The sequence below is a fragment of the Numenius arquata genome, chromosome 3 (genome assembly GCF_964106895.1).
Source record: "Numenius arquata chromosome 3, bNumArq3.hap1.1, whole genome shotgun sequence".
Classification (NCBI taxonomy): Eukaryota; Metazoa; Chordata; class Aves; order Charadriiformes; family Scolopacidae; genus Numenius; species Numenius arquata.
The window spans coordinates 17,016,274-17,035,396 of record NC_133578.1 but is presented as its reverse complement, the minus strand read 5'-3'; the positions used below and the strand labels follow the sequence as shown (position 1 = coordinate 17,035,396).

At 50.6% G+C, this 19,123-nt stretch overlaps 1 protein-coding gene across 1 annotated transcript in view; it reads right to left on the bottom strand.

The window, feature by feature from the left end:
• Window positions 1-1,575: 1,575 nt before the first annotated feature.
• Window positions 1,576-19,123, bottom strand: part of IGFBP2 (insulin like growth factor binding protein 2) — a 62,523-nt gene continuing 44,975 nt past the window's right edge. Inside the window, exons 2-4 of the mRNA XM_074145541.1 lie at window positions 6,217-6,440; window positions 4,610-4,750; window positions 1,576-2,127 (exon numbers count right to left, since the gene is read on the bottom strand). Of these exons, the coding sequence (XP_074001642.1) occupies window positions 1,960-2,127; window positions 4,610-4,750; window positions 6,217-6,440 (533 nt within the window). The 3' untranslated portion in view covers window positions 1,576-1,959. The remainder of the gene's footprint in view (window positions 2,128-4,609; window positions 4,751-6,216; window positions 6,441-19,123) is intronic.

Sequence of the window (19,123 nt, the reverse complement as noted above, 5' to 3'; positions counted from 1 at the left end):
AAAAGCAGAACACCCTCAGATGTTAACAGAAAACAGGTAGCATCATTTGTACAGTTACTTGGCTTTGCATGCAGGTGTGTTTTCTTTCTCTCTCGCTCGCTCTCGCTCCCTCTCATACGCATCCACGTGCACACACCCCACTCCTGACTTTCCAAAGGGGGTCCTTTCCCCATCTCCTCCACTGCCACATCCAAACCCTTGCAAAGTCATGAAGGGTTTAATTTGCAGGGACCACCTGTGCCCATCATACTTGTGATCTGAAATGTGGGGCAAAGGGGGGGAAAGCAACAAAGCCCAGTGCTCCCCATCCTCCAGAGCCCGTTGGGCTTTTTGTTTTTCCTTCTCCAAATCAATGTCCCCAGATGAGGGGGTATCAGCAGTGGGGACCCCAATGTGGTGTTTCTCCAGCACTGTTCAGTGTTTCTGGAGTGTGCTGGCAGTCACCAGTGGCTAACCCCGCAGAGGACCTGGGATCTGGAGGGATCTTGGAGTTGCTTTTTTCCCCCACTCCTGCTTGATTTCATTTAAGGAAAGCCCAAGAGTGCAAGGAGAGGATTTTTGCAATCGCTCTGCAAATGGTATCCACATTAAAAAGGACAGGGGGAAAAACGAAGGGAAGAAAACAATAAAATCTCCTTGCTTAGGCAACGGGGAAGTTATTTATTCTCAGTGTTGGTGTGTTCTGTACAGAAAGAAATCAACAGGTGAAATACCAGCAGAGACACGTATCTCCTCAGAGTGGCATGTCCAGCACAAAATCTCTCGGAGCGCCTGGAATCGCTTGGATTTAATCTACACAAATGTGTGTGTGGGCAGAGGGGTGCATGTGTGTCAGGGCCTTTACAAAGCAAGATATATACTGCAATTTACTTACAAAAAAAAGAAAAAGTGTGTGCTGAATATAGCAGATGCTTACTCCAGTCCCAAGCGAAAATGGAGGGACAAAGGCAGCTGCTTGGGAGTGCAGGTTTTAGATGGGTTTTTTCCTATCTAGAAACAAAGAAAGAATGAATGAGAGAGAGGAAGAGAGAGAGAGAGAGAGAGAAAGACACTCCCTGGCTTGTTATCCTAAATCTACACAGGCATCCTTCCACCCAGCCCCAGCACGTTCACTTTAGCTCCCTCAGCATAAGCTGATCCTAAGAAATACTGGGCAATAGCCCTTCAAATCCCCTGGAAAACCAAGTGTTTAGTTTTGCCGTCACCCAAAGGCCCTGTCTACTGGAGCAGCAGCTGGAGCCAGGTCCCTGTGGGGCTGGCTGTCCCCCAGCACCAGAAAGGGAAGCATCCAAGGGTGCTTTTTGCAGGGGGGCTGTCTCATCCTCAGCCCTTTCCCTCACGGATGTCTCCTTGGGGGATGATCCAGCATGTTCCAGCCGGGAAACCAGGGGCTTTCCTCCTTCCCTCCCTCCCACACCACATCCCATGCCAGGACCGATGGCTGGGCTGGGGCGCAGGGGACCGGCAGGACGCAAGAGGCAGGCGACACAGTATTTACAGTCTTTGGTCTCGGGGAAGGGAGGGAAAGAGGGGGAAAGGGTGGGGTGGTTTGTTTTTTTTTTTCCTTTGTTTTTTGTCCCAGTCCCACCCACAGCAAGGGGTTTTGTCCCCTGGGATGTGTTGGGAGCACACGGCGCTCTGTGCTGGAGGGTGCGGGAAGATGCCACAAAGCAGCAGGGAGAGCAGGGCTGCGGAGCGAGGAGCAAAAAAGACTGGTTCTCTGGTTTACGTTGGGTGAAAGACTATAGGAAAGCAGTCCCTTCTCCTTGCAACCCCCCCACCGCCCTTCTCTTCCCGTTATCCCTCCCCTCCCCAGGAGCCAGGCAGCAGGGGAAGGAGGGCAGCACGCAGGACCCAACCCCAGTCTCTTCCAGAGCCTAAAGAGACACGCTGAAACCCATGTAAAATCCAGCACTGGGGCCACGGTGAGCCACCTCCAGGAAGCAGGATCACGTCCGTCTACTGGCTCCGCAGGGCATGTGCTCCCCGGTCCTCCTGCTCGTGGGCTGTGTAGAAGAGGTGGCACTCGGGGTCCCCGCGGATGGTGGGCGCACCCTGGATCACCTTCCCGTGGATGGGATCCACGCACCAGCACTCGCCACGCTGCCCATTCACTGACATCTTGCACTGCACAGAGAGGGACAGGGCAGTCATCAGTGGAGGAAACAAGAGGGACAAAAACCCCTTCCCAGCCCCACCAGCCCAAAGCCAGCACACAGGCAGAGCTGGGGTTTCTCCAGCAATTTGGCACTAATTTGGATTTAGGTAAGACTCAGGGGTGCTGCACTCAGACACCACAGGGTCTGCGCTGCACCAGCATCACTGCTCCAGTGGTCCAGGCTGAGGGCTGGACCTCTTCCCCCAGGGGCTGTGCCAGGAACCAAAAAGCTGATTTTAATGAACCACAAAGACAACTGTGCCTGAGATGCATCACCCTCTATCAGCACCCACAGAATCAAAAATCCTTGGGAGAAGAGAGGTGAAACAGACTGTCAGAGGGGCTGCATGAGCTTCATCTCGCTTGCAAACTAGGCTAAAGAAAGTTTAGATTGAATATTAGGAAAAATTCCTACACCTGAAGGGTTATCAAGCACTGGAACAGGCTGCCCAAGGAAGTGGTGGAATCGTCGTCCCTGAAGGTATTTAAAAGATGGGTAGACGTGGAGCTTAGCAACATGGTTTTTGTCAGTGCTAGGTTGATGGTTGGACTCCATAATCTGAAAGGTCCCTTCCAACCTAGGCAATTCTATGCTTCTAAATGTGAGAGCAAGGCCTCCATAGCCAGACCCAAATGTTTCCAAACAGGGTCTCATTCTATCCCAGCACAGAGGTAGGGACCATGGTGCATCTGGGCCTGGACTCTGCCCCGCTGCGTTAGAGACAAGTTTCTTGCCCTAATGGTTATCATCCACCTCTTGCCCTGGCAGGGCTGCAGGCACTTCAAACCTGATGCTCATCCCTCCAGCCCCACCAGATACATCTCTGAATAGGGTGTAGTGCGAGACACAGAGGTGACTCCAGCAGGCTGGGCTCTGCATGCACTCTGTAAAGCTGAATTCAAGCCTTTTTTTTGCATCTGGACTGAGGTCAAAATGCAGCCTTGTTCAGGGGAATAAAAAGCATGAAAAGAGAGGGGAAAAAATAGTCTCCTCAGAAGGAGAGCGCCTGGATGCACCCTCCACCCAAGTGCTGGCCCACGGGAGGTGGGAGAAACTAGGAATGCTTTTATTGGCATCCCATTTCCAGAAAATGAAAAGGAGCTGATGCTCAGCTCTGGAAACCCAGAAGGAAGGAAATGGGTGTCATTTCACATTTGCCTCGTTTGCCTTTAGCCAGTGCAGGGCAGGGCTGGGCAGGGGGGAGAAGAGAAAGCAATTTTTGTCGCCTCTCTATTTTCTGCAGCAGTGACCAGGGTGTAACCTTCTGCACCCTTCTGCAGGCTGACTTTTTTCCCAGGCACAAGGAGCAGCAGAGACTGCCTTGGTTTTTGCAGCACACGACGCATCGCCGCATTGCCCGGGCTCAGTCCCCAGACACAGCTCATCTCCTTATGGGAGATTTACCAGTTCTGTTCCATGCACCCCTTCTACACGTGCCCCTGCTGGAGGATGCAGACAGGCCCTGGGGCTCTTCATGGGGAGGCGGAGGGTGAGGGTCCAGTCAGGACAGGGAGGAGAGAAGGGACAGATGGAAATTATCTCAGAGCATCCTACTTTTTTTTAATGCTTTTTTGTTTTTTTAATGCTCCAGGTAAAGGGGTAGAAGTAGGCCTGAGAAAAAGGCTTAGCCACGAAAACAGCAGGTTTTCTGGGGTCCCCTCCAAGGGCTTAGTTACACATAGCTGTAAGGGGGGGCTCATATCCTGGTACTATTCACACACGGTTGCCAGCAACCCTTGGATAAGCTGGTGGTTTGCTGCCCAAGAGGTTTTTCCTGGCATTTTTTTCTCCATGCCTCAGCTGCTGACACCTGCTGGTTTTGCATAAATGAAGCCAAGGAGTCAAAATTCAGACACACATTAAGTCATTTGAATCCTTTTGGGTCCCATAAATACTTTCAGAAGCATGCTGCACCCCAGCCCCAACCTCGCCTGGAAGGAATCTCTCCTGGAGCTGTGGGACCAGCCTCAATTTGTGGAGGAAAACCAGTAAAGTGCACCTTCCTGGCCCCAGGAGAAGTGCTTTCTGCTTTGTCTGCAGGACTGGCCAGCATTCAGCCCCGCTTTGCTTTTCCCCTGAAGTGGGGCCCAGCCAGGACAAGACTTGGCTCAAAGCACATGAAAATAGACCTGGAGAGATAAGCAGCTCTCGCGGGGAAGAAGGGGCTCTGAACTAAACAGATTCTCCATGCCTGGGCTGCCTGTAGCCACGTGTGGATGTGGGTCTCACATCTCCACTTGCTAGCCCGCAGCTGCAAATGCACCTGGGTGTTACTAAACCTGTCCACACCCTGTGTGATATTTGCCGTTTACCCCACACCTCACACCGCGTGTGTGACATCAGCCCAGCCCTGAGCTGCTGCGTGTCCCCCTTGGCTGCACATGGGGGGATGTGTGTTAAGCCAAGGGCCACTGCTGGGAGCGCAGCCAGCCCTGGGGCTCCCCACTTGCCTGTTTGAGATTGTACAAGCCATGCTTGTCACAGTTGGGGATGTGGAGGGAGTAGAGGTGCTCCAGGGGACCTCGCTCATCCGGCAGCCGCATAGTGGAGATGCGTTCCAGGACCTGATCCAGCTCCTGCTGACAAGGGGTCTGGAAAGAGCCAAGAAAGCAGAAAACAAACAAAACCATCAGGGCAATGTGGGACGATTCATAGTATCAACACTTTGGACAAGAGAAACACCAGTAAGGATGAACACCTGTGCGCACCTCCTCAGGACACAGGTTTGCCACTGGGGCCTGCTGGTGACTGCACCTGCAGGCACCCAAAGGCACGTCTGCACATGCTGAGGTGGGGAGACATGCACATCTCTCCCATGTGCCTCATGTGGCAAAAAGCCAACGCGACACCAGGCCCTGGAAGCACAGAGGAAGAGGAGACGCCTCAGAGATGCTCCCATGGGTCCCACTGGTGGTGACAAGTGATGTGAAGCAGGACTAATCCAGACAGACCAGGAGGGTTTCCACAAGCATAGCCCAGATCCCACACCCGTGATGCAGTTTTGGCCTAGAAGTGCAACTCAAAGCATGTGAGACCCCATGGGAGTGGAGGGGAAGCCCCGGGAACAAGAGCACCCAGTGAAGCCAGCCTCTGGAAGCATCCCTCTTGCTCCACAGCAGCCCCAAGTCAGGGCTCCCGGCCAAGGCAGCCTGGTTGAATTACACCTGATGTGAGCCAGAGTGACTCCACACCTCTCTGCTTTTATAATTGCAGATTTGTTTGGGGTTTTTTTGTTTTTTTTTCCCCAAAGGAGCAGCAGCAGTGTGGGAGCTCTCTAAGTTAATGGTCCCTGCACATTATTTTGAACCTCTGCTTTGCCTGTTCTTTGGGGGGGTGAGGGCTCTTTTAAAGCCCCTTTCTGTCCCTGCACTCCCCAGATATAATGCCCTATCGGTTTATAGGGAGATGTATTATGGACTTCTTGGGGTGGTTCTCCATCCCCATCCCATCTAGTTGCCTTGACCAAGCTGCCCACTAGAGGGAAACCACGGCCAAGGACTGGAGGGTAGAGAGTGACAGGGAAGGAGGGGACAGGGAAGATTCCGGGCACTCTCCCTGCTATGTGACAGCCCCACAGCCCATCGTCAGAGGCTCTAGGCCCCCTTTCAACCTGGACTGGGGCTGCCCTGCAGCAGGCAGACACCCTACGACCTCCCAAATTCCCTTGGGCCATCCCTGGCACTTACTTAGGGAAAAGGGGTGTGAGAAAGCTGGTCCATGGGCAAAGGGCACACTCGGACCCCTGTGGAGGTAGGTGTTGAGCCAGCAAGACCCCCCTTCTCCAGCTCTGCTGTCAGGAGGTGAAGCTGCAACAAAAATAACACCTCCTCGCCAGCACATCAAAGTTCATCAGAGATGGTGTGTTCAGCCTCAACTTCAGGCCAAAATAAACGTTTGCTTTTCCTTTTTATTCTCTCCCCCCTTTTTTCTTTCTTTTCTTTTTTTTTTCTTTTTAAGACCGTTTGTTACAAATGATACTAAGGCTTTTGCATTCAGCATTTCCCCAGCAAGCCCATAGCTGCCTCCACTAGCTCCCCACAAACCCCTGCCCTCTCACCCTGCCTGTCGACAGCCGTGACTTCTTCGAGTCCTCGTGGTTGTGATGGGCCTTGCCGACTTTGCCCATCTGCCGCTGCTGCTCGTTCACCTTCTCCATCATAACCGCCAGCTCCTTCATGCCTGTCTTCACAGGCTTCCTCCCACCTGCTCCGCTCAGGATCCCCGTGGTGCCATCCACATGGTTCTCAGCAAGGATGCTCTCAGACCGATCATCGCCATTATCTGCAGGACAGGGCAGACAAGGAAAGGGTCAAGCTCAGCCAGGCACTCCCTCACATGTTCATCCCATCCTGGATCGCTTTCAAGCATGGCCGGTTACCAAGCCATAAAAATCTTTGCATGCAAAAATTTTAAATTGCATTAGCCCTTTCATCTGGAAGGTGAGAATAGATCCTTTCATTCTGGAGTTATTACCACACTAAAAGACAGTTTAGAGAGCAGGGGAAATCACTGCTGGAGAAGTTCTTTCTGGTTTTTCTTTGACCTTCTAAATTACTTCCCAAAGAATGTAATTTTCCCATCAGAAGTCCAGTTGGGTTAAGGATGCCAAGTGTACTTCAGCTCCAAAACTTAAAACCACAGTGACTAGTAACAATACCTTGAGTCCATCTATCATCCCCCAGAGTATCTCCAGGAATACTTACTCAATATTAACGTGCTAAAATAAATTCTCAGGTCTGCTTTCAAAAATGCCTTGCCTCTGTTTTATGGCCACCCTAATTTCCCTCAGAGATCCTGCCATTCCAGTGATCGTCCTTCCTGTATCGTCTTTCACATCATTTGTCATACAGTGAATTACTCATTTATCTTCTACCTACTTCTGCATTTGGCCACTTCTGCTGACCGTGGAAGAGCCCCACATGTCCTGGGCCCAACTCTGCCACTGCTGCAAGCCGCAAGACCCCCAGCTACTTCAGCTGTTTCAAAATGAGTTAGCAGAAATCTGGGGATAAATACTGGACTTTTTCCACCTCCTCCACTCTCTGCTTTGTGCATTTTCCTAGTTCACTAGGTGCCGTTTCTGAGAGCAACCCTTGCCAAAGTAGGACACGATGGTTGCAATGCTGCAGACTCCAGTCCCTTTGGACTTCACGGTGGCAATAAGGACAGATCTCAATTCCTCCTGCTTGCTCCACAAGCCCAGAAGTTGACAGCTGACCCCTCCTCGGTGCCTGGTCTGATCTGGCTGAGCAAGCATGCCTAACTGTAGCTGGATCTAACATTGAAGCTGGCCCTGCTTTAAGCAGGGGCTTGGACCAAGACCTCCAGAGGTTCTTTCCAGTCTACATTATGATTCAACCCATGCAACACACATCACCTCTCACCACAATAGCCCAGGCTACATACATCTCTGTATATAGGAGCTCCTCAGCACCTCCACAGGCCCCACACCAGTAACAGACCAGGCCATTCTGGTCCTGTCACAGTGGTGAGAAACATGAAACGTCTTTTAGCACATGCCAAGGAGCAACTGTAGCACCCAGACTCCCAACATCAGCATTCTCTTCAGCACCTCCAATTTCACCTTTCCAGCACTCCAGAACTCAGGCACTTATATAGAAGTAAAGAAATCACATCAAACTGTGCACAACAGAGGGCAAGCGATGCTTTAGTTCATGTAACAATGCTTAATTTATGTATATCTCCTGTTTCTTGGAAGACCAAACACACAGAGCATTTACAGATTTTAACATTTTCGTCTTTTCAGAAGATGCATCGTGATGTTTTGTCAAAGCATAGCTCTACTGTCATGACAGAGATTGAAAAATCATAATAGCAAGTGTTTTATTTCTGCCACAGCTTTCCAAGCTCTTTTCAGGAGTGACAGCCCCAGGCTCAACAGGGGAAACTGCAAGAAGAGTTTTGTCTGAACTTACTCAGCAAATGTCTGCAGACTGATGGCAAGAGAACAGCCCGAGTGAGCAGGATCAAAGAACCACCCCAGCCCAGCACACCATCCACAAGAGACCATCAGCAGCTGCTTGGGGACACACCTCAGAAGGAGCATTCCCAATTTGTACTGCAGACAAGCAGTAAAAGCACTGTCATGGCTGGAGACTGCATCTGACCCAGAGGATTTAAAAGCCACTGACAGGCCCATCCCTCGATGGATTTGTCCAATATACTTTTGAACTTCCTCACCATTTTGGCCTCAGATCTCCCAATACCGGGATCATCCCACTTCCCAGAAATACTAAATGCATTTGGTCTGCAGGTTTTTAGCTGCTTAGGTAGCAACTGAAAAGAAAACACGGGGCAAAACCAATCTGGCAAAGTCCATGACTTTCCTCAATACTGGTTCCAGATGAGAACTGGGACCAGGTTTGATAGCCAGATGGGCGAGCTCAAAGTCTGGGCTGCTGCCTGGCGATTGCTGTCTGGCTGTCATCCTAGGAGCCGGACAAGGAATATTTTGAGCAGGAATCTTCTGTTTATACACCAGTCTCCCCGTTAATTAGAAACACATAGTGAGAAGAGAGAAGGCCATGAGGCCGCCCTTCAGACAGGATCAAATGAAAAAGCACCGTGCAAGAGACGGGCAAGGCTGGCCAGGCTCTGATCCTCAATGAGCTGCTTAGGAGGGTTTTAGCCTTTCGACAGTCTTTTGTGCTCCTCTCCTTGGTGTCCCACCAAGCTGTCAACAGCAGAAGAACAAGCGCAGAAGCAGGGTAGCATCTCAGACACTTTGCAGTCCCCTGCTTCATTCAGAAAACCACTGGTACAAACTGACAGAAAAGCAGCAAACTGGAAGCAGTGCCTTCCCCCATCGATTCTCACTCCCTCCTGCCTCCAACTAAAATATATAGACATCTGCCCAAATAAGCACTGTGCTAGTAAATGAAGGCGAGCTGGTAAGCCTCTTGTCGGCTGATTCATTCACAAAACCTGCTTCTGATAATATTTTTGCTCATTTTTCTCACTTTCCAATGCTAACAAATGTCAGCCCAAAGAAAACCACCGATGGGAGCAGAGTGTACAAGCACATGTGCATGAACACACCCAGGGGCAGGAGAGATTGGTCTTGGCTCGCCAGGTACCATCACAGGAGCAAGGCTGGAGCAGAGGCCAGGAAGGTCTAGCTGCTATCAATGGCGAGCTCTCGTTTACAAGGCCGAGCCGGCTACAGCAAGCCATACCCTCACCCTGCTGCTGAGCTGGATTCATCCACATGGGGCTGACGCCAGAGCCCCATCACAGCTTTTTCTCTCCCAAACCCGGTGCTGCTCTTAGGATGAGCTCTCCTGACGGGGGCTTACAGGGATGGCTCAATCCCTGGGGAAGGGAGACAGGACAGAATAAGTTGGGCCCAGGTGCAAAGTACCAGCATTTCCTTCACAGATGAGCTGCATGAGCAGGAGGGGGCTGAGCATTAGGTGCGATGGACCACATTTCAAAGAGCAAATGGGCCAGGTAGCAATGACAAGATTGGAGGCACCAAGCCTCAAGGCTGGGAGAACACAGAGCATGCCATGAGCCAAACAACGCCTTTTACAGCCAGATAATGCTTTTTAACACTGCCCAAAAGAATTAAATTGTGCGTGCTTGCTTATGACTATCCATGAATCAATGAAGCCACCCATCAACTCTACCAGCATGGGATGGGCAGGTATGCAATTGCCTCAGATATACAACCCTAATCCGTTTGTCATCCTGGCAAACGCCCTTTTGCTGACCAACTTCAATTCATGCTAAATATATCTGTGAACAGAGTGGTGCCAAACTCCAAAACAATTAAGTTTTATAGTTCTTCCATTTTCCTATGGCATGTGGAAAACATCTCCTGTGTTATTTTGGATCAAAAGGTAGAGCACTTTGTGCAGGGTGGGACAAGTGTGGCAGGAATCAAAGCAGATAGCTGAAGCTCTCCTGAACACTGATGTGGAGCCCATGAAACACCTCTCTCCATGCCAAGAAAATGATTTCTTTATGGCCTTTTTCAAGGAAAAATCCCATTGGCTTCAATGGGGCGAGGACTTGGCAGAGATGAAAGCGTGTTCAAATGGCCATCAGCTAACATCTGTAGGGAGCTGCACAGCCTCGCCAACAGTTTCAAAAGCGGCTACCAATTTCCAGCGCTGAAATTTTTGGGAACCTGGTTTGATACCTCTAGGCACCTCTGCCGAGACAGCTGAGAAACAGAGGGGCTTGAAAACAACCTGCCACTTCCAGAGCTACAAGAAGAAAAAAGCACCGCACAAAAAAGGGCAGCTGCCTGAAGTTAAAAATACATCTTTATCCCTTTGAAGAGCCCCAAAGCGTATCTGGGCTGCGGGACAGGATCGAGCCAGTAGCACTCACTTAGCACGAGAGGGCCAGCCTGTATCACGGGGAACACACACCATGCCAAGGACCACAGCTGCCCTCTCCAGCGCTGCTCTCTCTCTGCACTCATTTTCCTTCGACGACAGCTTGCCCACAGGGTTTCACATGTGTGTGCTTATCTGTTCCAGGGTGTTTGCATATCGTTTAAGTGCTGATTAAGGTCCCAGACCCACAGAAAGTTTCACCCAAGTGGCATTCAACAACCTGCCTGGAGCCCTGTTAGACTCAGGTCCCGGCTGTGTCCCAGGCTGGACGGGGCTTACATCTTCCTCCTGCAGCAACCACAGCCTCAATTGGCCAGCATTTTCCTTCTGAAGACATCAAAGTGTTTTGCAGTTCATTAATTACCCTGGAGAGAGAGGTCTTCATCCTGGGTTGCACATGGTAAAAAACAAAGGCATGGAAAATATTGAGAGTGTTGTCCAAAGGGCAGGGAATCGATGAGCAAACCCACGAGCCTGCGCTCCTGCTCTGGCACCGCACCGTGCACAGGAGCGAGAGCACTTGGGGCTGCGGGAATGCAGCATCCAGAGAGTGATTTTTTCACCCTGAGCAGTGTTGTGTGTCTATCTAGCTTTTTTTCTTTTTCTCCAGCGCTTATAACCTCTTGTGGCCATAAGTCCTACTATCGCAGGACAATTTAAATGCCTGTTCTGGGTTTTGCTTGCCACTTTTTATTTTAAGGAGCAGGGCTGCCTGCCCCAGGCTGCCAGGAGCCCAGCACTTGTCCTTCACAGCCTGAGACCTGACAGGGCCTTTAAACCTGACCTTTAACATGCACAACAGCCATGGCCGGGGAGTTACTCGCAGGAAGGTGGGGAAGGAGCAGACAAGCCCCGACCACAGCCCCGGTGACCTCTGCCTCATCAGTCTGCAAAGTATTTCTAGGAGAGCCCTGGGCAAAGGTTCCTGTGCAATAGCTCTGGTGTGGGTGTTGTTGACCTGGAGCTCGGATACCTCAGAATACATTTGCCAGCAGGGATTATACCGGCGTTGCAATTTCCTTGCAGCAGGAGCTGCCAAGAACAAAGTCCCCCCCAGGCCCTCTGGCCCATCCTACCCCAAAAAGGACCCAGAATTTGCTGGTTACCGCTGCCAAACTGCAAAGCACTGAGCCACGGCACAGCATCCCTCTCAGCTGGCGGCGGAGAGGAAACGCGGGGGCACCGGTACGTGGTCTGGCCCCCGGCACAATCAAGCCGGGCTACATGCAGCTCTCCAGAGGCAGGCGAAACCAAAGCAGCTGCTCAAGTTTCACTCCGCACAAACGCACAAAAAAAATCATATCTGGGAAATGCCACAGAGAGAGCACAAGCAATGGACCATGTAGGAGAGGTGGCGATGGGAGGAGAAGAGATGTAGAGGAGAGAAGCCCCCCTGCCCCAGGATAACATCTCTCACAGAGGCCAACTGTGGATGCTCAGGGGAGGAGCAGAAGAAAGGACACAATTACAGAGCAATCTCTCCCCAGCTCTCCTGGCAATCAGCAGTTCAGGAGCCAAAGGCTGCATCTAGACTGGGTTTAATAGCCATTGACAGGCCTAGCTGGGGAGGAATCATGTGTGATCCCTTTCTGGATTCAACTACAGGGATCCCCCCATACCTCTCCTGGTCTTCTCTCCCCAGCCAGCAGCCTGTTCTGCTTAGCCTCATCTGGTTCCACACAGGTGACACGTGGATGTTTAAGCACTTCATTTGGTTGCAGAGGACACACAGCCAGCATTCCCGGGCAGCCCAGGGGTGTCCACACCACCCAGCTTTTGGGAGGGCTGGCAGGAAGGCTGGTCTCCTAAACCTTTCAGAACCGTGGGCTCCCATGACATGCAGCTGGAGATCAGCACAGAGCACCTCTCCATCTGCCAAGGAGTTCCTCAGGGCAGGTTCCCGGGATCCTCTGCCTGTCTGCACTCCCCAGGGTTATTTCATCACACCAGCTTCATCAGTGAGGCAGCTGTACACCACAGCCAGAAAACTCCTGCATTGGTCTCCAAGAACTTGTTTTACCTCTGTGATAAGCTGTCCACAAAGCATTCAGATCCCCTGGGGCCAAGAGCCCTGAGGCTCTGCAAACACCCTTCATTTTTGCTGTGAGATCTTTTCAGCCCATCTCTACTAGCAGGGAGGGCAGGACTGGGGAGGGAACAGCATGTTCTGGCCAGGGGTTGCTTAGCAAGCTCCTCTCCCTGCCCTGAGTGGCTGGCACTGAGGGGTGATCCAAGGGGCACCCAGTGCCTTCCTTTGGCTGGGGCATCCCGCAGGAAATGCTTTATGCTCCTCCAAAGTGCCGGGGACATGACTTGGGGCAGCGCAGCCTTCAGCAGCATGCCGCGCTCTCTTTTCTCTGCCTATTCCTGGTGGCTGTAGAGAGCAGCTTTCCTTCCTCCATCCACCTATGTCCAGAGCCAGAGAAAAACCTCTTACCCACCGCACAGTGCCCTGTAGTGGTGCCTGTGCCCTTTGCACACAAACTCCTCTGGCACCCTGGAGCAAGCACAGAAGTGATACTGAAGCAGAGCTGGTATCAGGTGAGGGAAGAAGAGGGACTGAGATGTCCCTTCCCCTGGGCTTTACTTCAAATAGTCTCTTTTCTTTTTTAAAAAAAAAAAAAAAAATCATGTTTGTAGACTGGTTTCCCAAGGATACAGGACTTGTGCAATAACACAGCCTGCCTCTATGTGTTTCTGCATGTGCATGTGTTTGCATGACTGCCTGTCTCCCTATTAGTCCTCCTCCCCCTCCACCTCCCAATATATCTACAAACACGTCAGCAAATGCCAACTACATCTCAAACAGGAACAGAATTCTCAAAAATAGTAAGTTTCCACCATTTCATGGAAACGTGCAGCCAGGCTGAAGAGAGATAAAATAGCAGGGTTTGTTTTGTTAGCTTTCTTTCCAAACGATTCGACTGATTGGCCGTGTAGCACATCACCAGCCCACTCTGTGTGGGCCCAGCAGAGGACAAACCACCTCTGGGGAAGGTCTGCTCCAGCTCTTCTCCTGCCAACAGCAAGCCTGCAAGTGTTGTTTGCAACATCCTGCTCCCTCCCGCACCAGCCGTTTGCTGCATGTCAAGAACGATAAGGGAAAACGCTGTTCAGGTCCCTCAAAAATGCAGGGGGACCCAACTTCCACTTGCAATCCTGCTTTTCTTTCACTCATTTCTTCCCCCGAGCGTGGGGCTGCTGAGCATCCCGAGGTGCACCTATTGCAGAGACTCTCTGGACCTACCTAGAAGCTGAGGAGCCACAGGGTCTCATCTTGTGGCTGGATGACACTTGTTTTGAGCAGGTGCTCGACATGTGCAAAGGCAGCTTGCTCAGGGAAAAGACCTTAACATGTTTGGAAGGTTTTGCCGAGCAAGGCTCTCTGAGCTCCCCACCACCACAACAGCATTCCCCCTTGTTAGTGAACTGTATCTCAGCCCTTTCAACACACTTCTCCCATTAGTCCTCCACAAAGCTGCAACCTTCCCAGCAGAACCAAATGAATTAACTTGAAAACACATCCAAGCTTAAATTAATTGCAGTGCAGCTTCCTGATTTGACCTTGACCCCATCTGTAAAATCCCCAGAGTAGTTGCCACTTAGTCATTAGGGGCTTCTGCCTGGATGAAACAAGCCATTAACCTTACCAGGCCAAGTCTCTGCTCTCCTTCCCCAGTCACTCACATGCATCCGTACGGTCTTCTGTACTCCAGCCACCCCAAAAAGCCTGCATTGACTTCCAGTATAAGCTCAGCTCCTAAATCCTCAATTCCTATCAATTTCCAGAGTGAAACCAGACCACAAAACCACCTCCTTCATTTCCTACAGATTTTACTTCTGTGTTTGAATTACTTTTATTTCCCCAGTTTGTTTTAGGAAACACAGGCTCATATCTGAACCCGAGTCCAAGCCCACTGGGGTTTTTGCATCCCACAGTCCAGACTATGCAAGCTTTCCTTACTTGCAGCCTCCATGAGGGTGCCTACAGGTTAATTATTATCTAGATGATCTCTGTTTGGCATTGGGATGCTGCACCTCTCTTTCCTGCAGGAGAGCCAGAGGCTGGCAGAGTTACAGGAGCTGTGAATCTTAACAAGGCTGATTTCCAGATATGACACCCTGCAGCCCACCAGAAAGGGCTGATGAAGGACTGATGAGCTGATGGACACACAATCACAAACAAGAAACTCTTCTCCAAATTCACACTGAACATTTCTGCCTCCCTCACACATTTTTGGAAAAAGTATAATACACAGAACCTGTTCAGACTCTTACTCCTATTTTAAGATGATTACCTTTCGAGGTGCAGACAGTTACAAACAAACACCAAGTTACCTGGAGACAGACTGTCAAAAATCCATTTGAACCTGCACCAAGGAAAGATGTGCTACTGAAGGAAGCCCATTAGGGTTTTCAAACCCACGTAATGTGTCTCTTGGGTAGGGTGCTTTAGCTATGTACAAGACATCTTGCTCCAAGGAGAGGTGGCTGAGGGAAACTTTGTGGTCTTTATCATATGAGAAGCTAGGGGAGATAGTCTAGGGGTTGTTTCTGGCAATGCCCTCTGCCTGTTCTGGCTCCTCAGGGATGGCTTAGCTCACCAGGAAGACGTCCTCTGGCTCTGGCAGCCCGACTGTGTCCTTTGGTGCCTGTTCACAACCCCCACCAAGATCAGTGGCTGGTAGGGAAGCGACTCTGGACAAGGCATGACCAGAAGAGTCTATCACAGAGTATTTCTGCATGCCTTCTGGGAAGGCTGTGTGCAGAGTGGCCAAAAGTCCGACCTTCCACCCAGCAGAAAGGTGGAAAAGCTTCAAAATCAGGAGGAAAAAATACTACAAGAAAAGCAAAAAATACTTAAAACCTCCAAAAGGTCAGAGCAGTGCCCCACCCTGCCTGCGAGAGCCGTCGCTCGCCTATCTCCAGTATTGCTCCATTCCCTTCTCAGCCACATTGGCTTCTCCAGTTATTATGACTATTGCATGCAAATGGAATGAACTTCAGCCATTTGTATTACTAGTTTTTAAATAGCATCTCACTTTTCCACAGTCAATTTTCCAGACGGTGGCTCAGTCCAGGGCTCCCCTCACTACCCACCCAAATCTCATTGCGCATTTCCTCAAGGTCTGCCTTTTTGAAAACAGACTATTATTACGGTAATTCCTTCCTACCTTCTCCTCAGAAACCCTGCCAGAGCCCAACAGCAATTACCACCAGTGTCCTCTCAAGGTCTGCTGGACCTACTGTCCCCATGCAGCCCCCTCACTAAGCACCAGCCTCAAATCCAACCCTGTGACTGCATTTTCCCCAGGAACCTGCATTCCCGAGGGACAAAGCACAAGTGCCTCCAAATAAAACCAGAGCACTGCATTGTAGGTGGAAAGAGGCCATATCTGCTCTAATTTAGTTGTGAGTCTCCTCTGCCCACCAGCATCTCCCAGCTGCCTCCAGCACTCATAGATATTATCATTCCCTCCTCCTTTGGGCTATTACCGAGTTGCCATATCCCACATTTAAGCCTCAAGTTGAGCTGTTCACAGATTGTGTTTTTTTTCTCATTTGATGTTCAAGCTAAACAACATTGCAATTGTTTCAGGTTATGTCAAAATACTTTGTTCATCTGTTCTTGGGGCAATATTTCACTCAGTTTTGCAGTCACGGTGCTGGATTGCTTTAATCCTTGTTTTATGCCTCCTCCAGGTAGCGGCAGAGCTGAATTTGAACCCTCATGTTAGAGTACAGAATGAGGTGGGACTGAACCTGGTCTTGCATGTGTACTTATTATGCACATTTACTATTTAACTTACTATGTGCACTTACTGAAATAAGGCAACTGCCTCTCTCTAGGCATGAATTCTTCATTGATATAACACTGCTATTGAAATAAACAGGAGTTTTGCCAAAATTAAGACTTGCGGATTTGTCCCACTGCTGAATGACACACACACACACATGCAGTAATGCCATGAAGGGCTCAGACTCCTGGACAGGCTACCAGAAGCCAGAAATTTACTGCAGATTGGTTGATCTGTAATAATTGTTTATGGCATACAACAGCCGTGCACATGCAAGTAATGCAAGTCACCTTTATGGTCCTTCAGTGACTTCCAACCTCCAGAGCCTACAGCATGGCCAGACTAATGTCACTTGGCCTTTGGAAGGGGAAGTTTCCTCCTACACAGGTGGGAGGGAAGCAGTGCAAGGCAGCCTGCTGCTTCGCCCTGCTGTGTCGTTGCTTTGGTCTCTTGCCTTTATAGAGAAAGGGGCTGGATCTCACTTTGTTTCCAAACGACTCCGTATTTTGGGCCACCCATGAAGTTGCCCAAGCTCCAACCTCGGGAGTATGCAGACTGCCGCTGAGCAAAAGGCAGGAAGAGAGAGTCATAAAACTGTGGTAGAGGAAGGAAGAAAAGAAAGGGGAACATCAGTCGGCCGCATTCCCAAGGAGGAGGGAGGCATTACAAAGCTTAAAAAACAGACCACCACAAAACACAGAGTGATGGAGACAGATGTGATAAGCCAGCTGAACCACTGGAAGGGAAGCTGAGATATGCAACCATCAGCTTTCTGCTCAAATGGCTCCAGAAAGCATTTCACATACATCCAGCCAGCGTGCTCAGCAACAGTGCCCCGGTGTATTTGCTGTGCACCTGATCTACACAGTACCCCTTTCCTGGTGGGAGATCTGGCTACCACCTCAAGGCCTGGAAGATACCCAGGCTTGTGGCAAAGAGCCCTTTAAAGGATGAGCTGCTGGTATGTGGTGGTGGGGTGGTCCCCAAGTTACAGCAAACCACCCATGCCTGTGTTAACAAGCCAAATAGTTAAAACACTGAGCTTCTGGCAAGAAAATGCTGGGGAATCCCCTGGCTTCAAGAAGGATGGGTGTTCGCATGGAGTTCACCCCAAGACGCTGGACAGCTTCAGCTGGTTTGTGGCATACTGATGTTTAAGTCCCTCTCCAAACAAACCCTGCACATGGTCAAAGCATGGCCCAGGTGAGCCTCCACCGCCAAAACCCAGCCAGCTGCTCCCCAGCAGGTATCACTCACCCTGTACATTGCAGGTGCTGTACAGCATGTGAATAACAGGTTTTACCCAGCCTTTATCCATCTTCTTACAGCCAAAAGCATCTCACAGCTCTCTGCTGCATTTTTGAACCCCCAGATTTGCAAAACAAAATGTGGCAGTCATTTAACAGCATGTAACTCCCCAGGCATAGGGTCTGGGGAAAGGAGCACATCAAGGGGGCCACCACAACCTCCAGGGAGCACTAAGATGGGAGGCTGTCATTAGATAAATGGCCCTGGAGTGCTATCATTAAGCCACCCTCGCTGCTCTCAGAGGGACCACCACAACTGAAAAGCACCGTAACTGCAGCCATTCCGACGGCAAGGGGGCAGGAGCTGAGAGGACAGTGGGAAACATCAGTCGTGAGCACCCACATACCCTCCAAGGGCTTTCATCAGCCCCCAGAACAAAAGCACTGCTGCACCATTCCCCGTCGGGAAGCACAGGCACACACGCACCCGCCTCCATCTCACTCGGTCCATAAAACTTCACCTCATTAGAGCCACTGTTGCCACATCTGTTAGTGCTTTAAAGCACGTACATCTGGCTTAATTGAGCACTTGACATTATTGCTGCTTTATCTCCATTTGCTGAACTGGCCTTGGGGAGAGGGTTTTGTGCATTTTGGGTTTGGTTTTTTTTCCTTCTTCCTTTTCAAAAATTTTTCCACTGAAATCCCACCTGAAGCAGGAACGAAAGCCCCTGTGACAGTTGCTCACGTGCTGGGTGCTGCTTTTAGGAAAGTCTCCCCTCTAGACAATGAACCCCATCCTAAATATTCTGGTTTATGTGCTCCAAAACTACAGAGCCTCAACACACCAATCCCCCCCCCCCCCCCCCGCTCTGTCCCCACTGGAAAAAAAAAAATAAAATAAAAAAATCAGAGTTACTGGCAGAAGGTGTCACAGTACATGCCAGGGAGAAAAGAAAGAAAAGAAAAAGGATCTTGCTGCCCCTGCAGTCTCTGAAACTTTGCCTCTGCCAAGTTACAACAAACAGGAAAAGCAGAATCAAAACACAGCCCCCACGTCCCCCTCCATCCACCCAGCGCAGGCTGCGCTAGTGCCAGCTACCGTTCACAAACAATCACGCTGCGAGCCTCCTCTGGCACATCCTTCCAGGTGGCCTGAAGAACAGAAAAGCCCTGCTCAGGAAGCCTGCATCCGATGCATGGGGTGCTTGAAATCCCTTCCAGGAAGCGCAAAGGTCCTTCGTGCCCCCAGACAGAGGAAAGGTTACCCGCAAACCCCTTTGCCAGCTCCTACGCTGGAAGATGCTTGTGTTTCCCTGTGAAAAGGAGAAGCCAGGCACGCAGTAGCTGGGAACAGAGAGGAGTACTGGCTGCAAAGTTGGCTAATTTCCCACTAAGCCACCCCAAGTGCTTCCCAGCCACTGGGAGAACAACAGGACTGGTCCCTCCTGCAGGAAGGAGTCGGGGCACCAGTGCTGGGCTGCAGCATCCTCCCAGGGACCCGTGCCTAGCGTCTTTCCTGAGCTTTCAGGCCATGTTCTGGCACAGGCAGG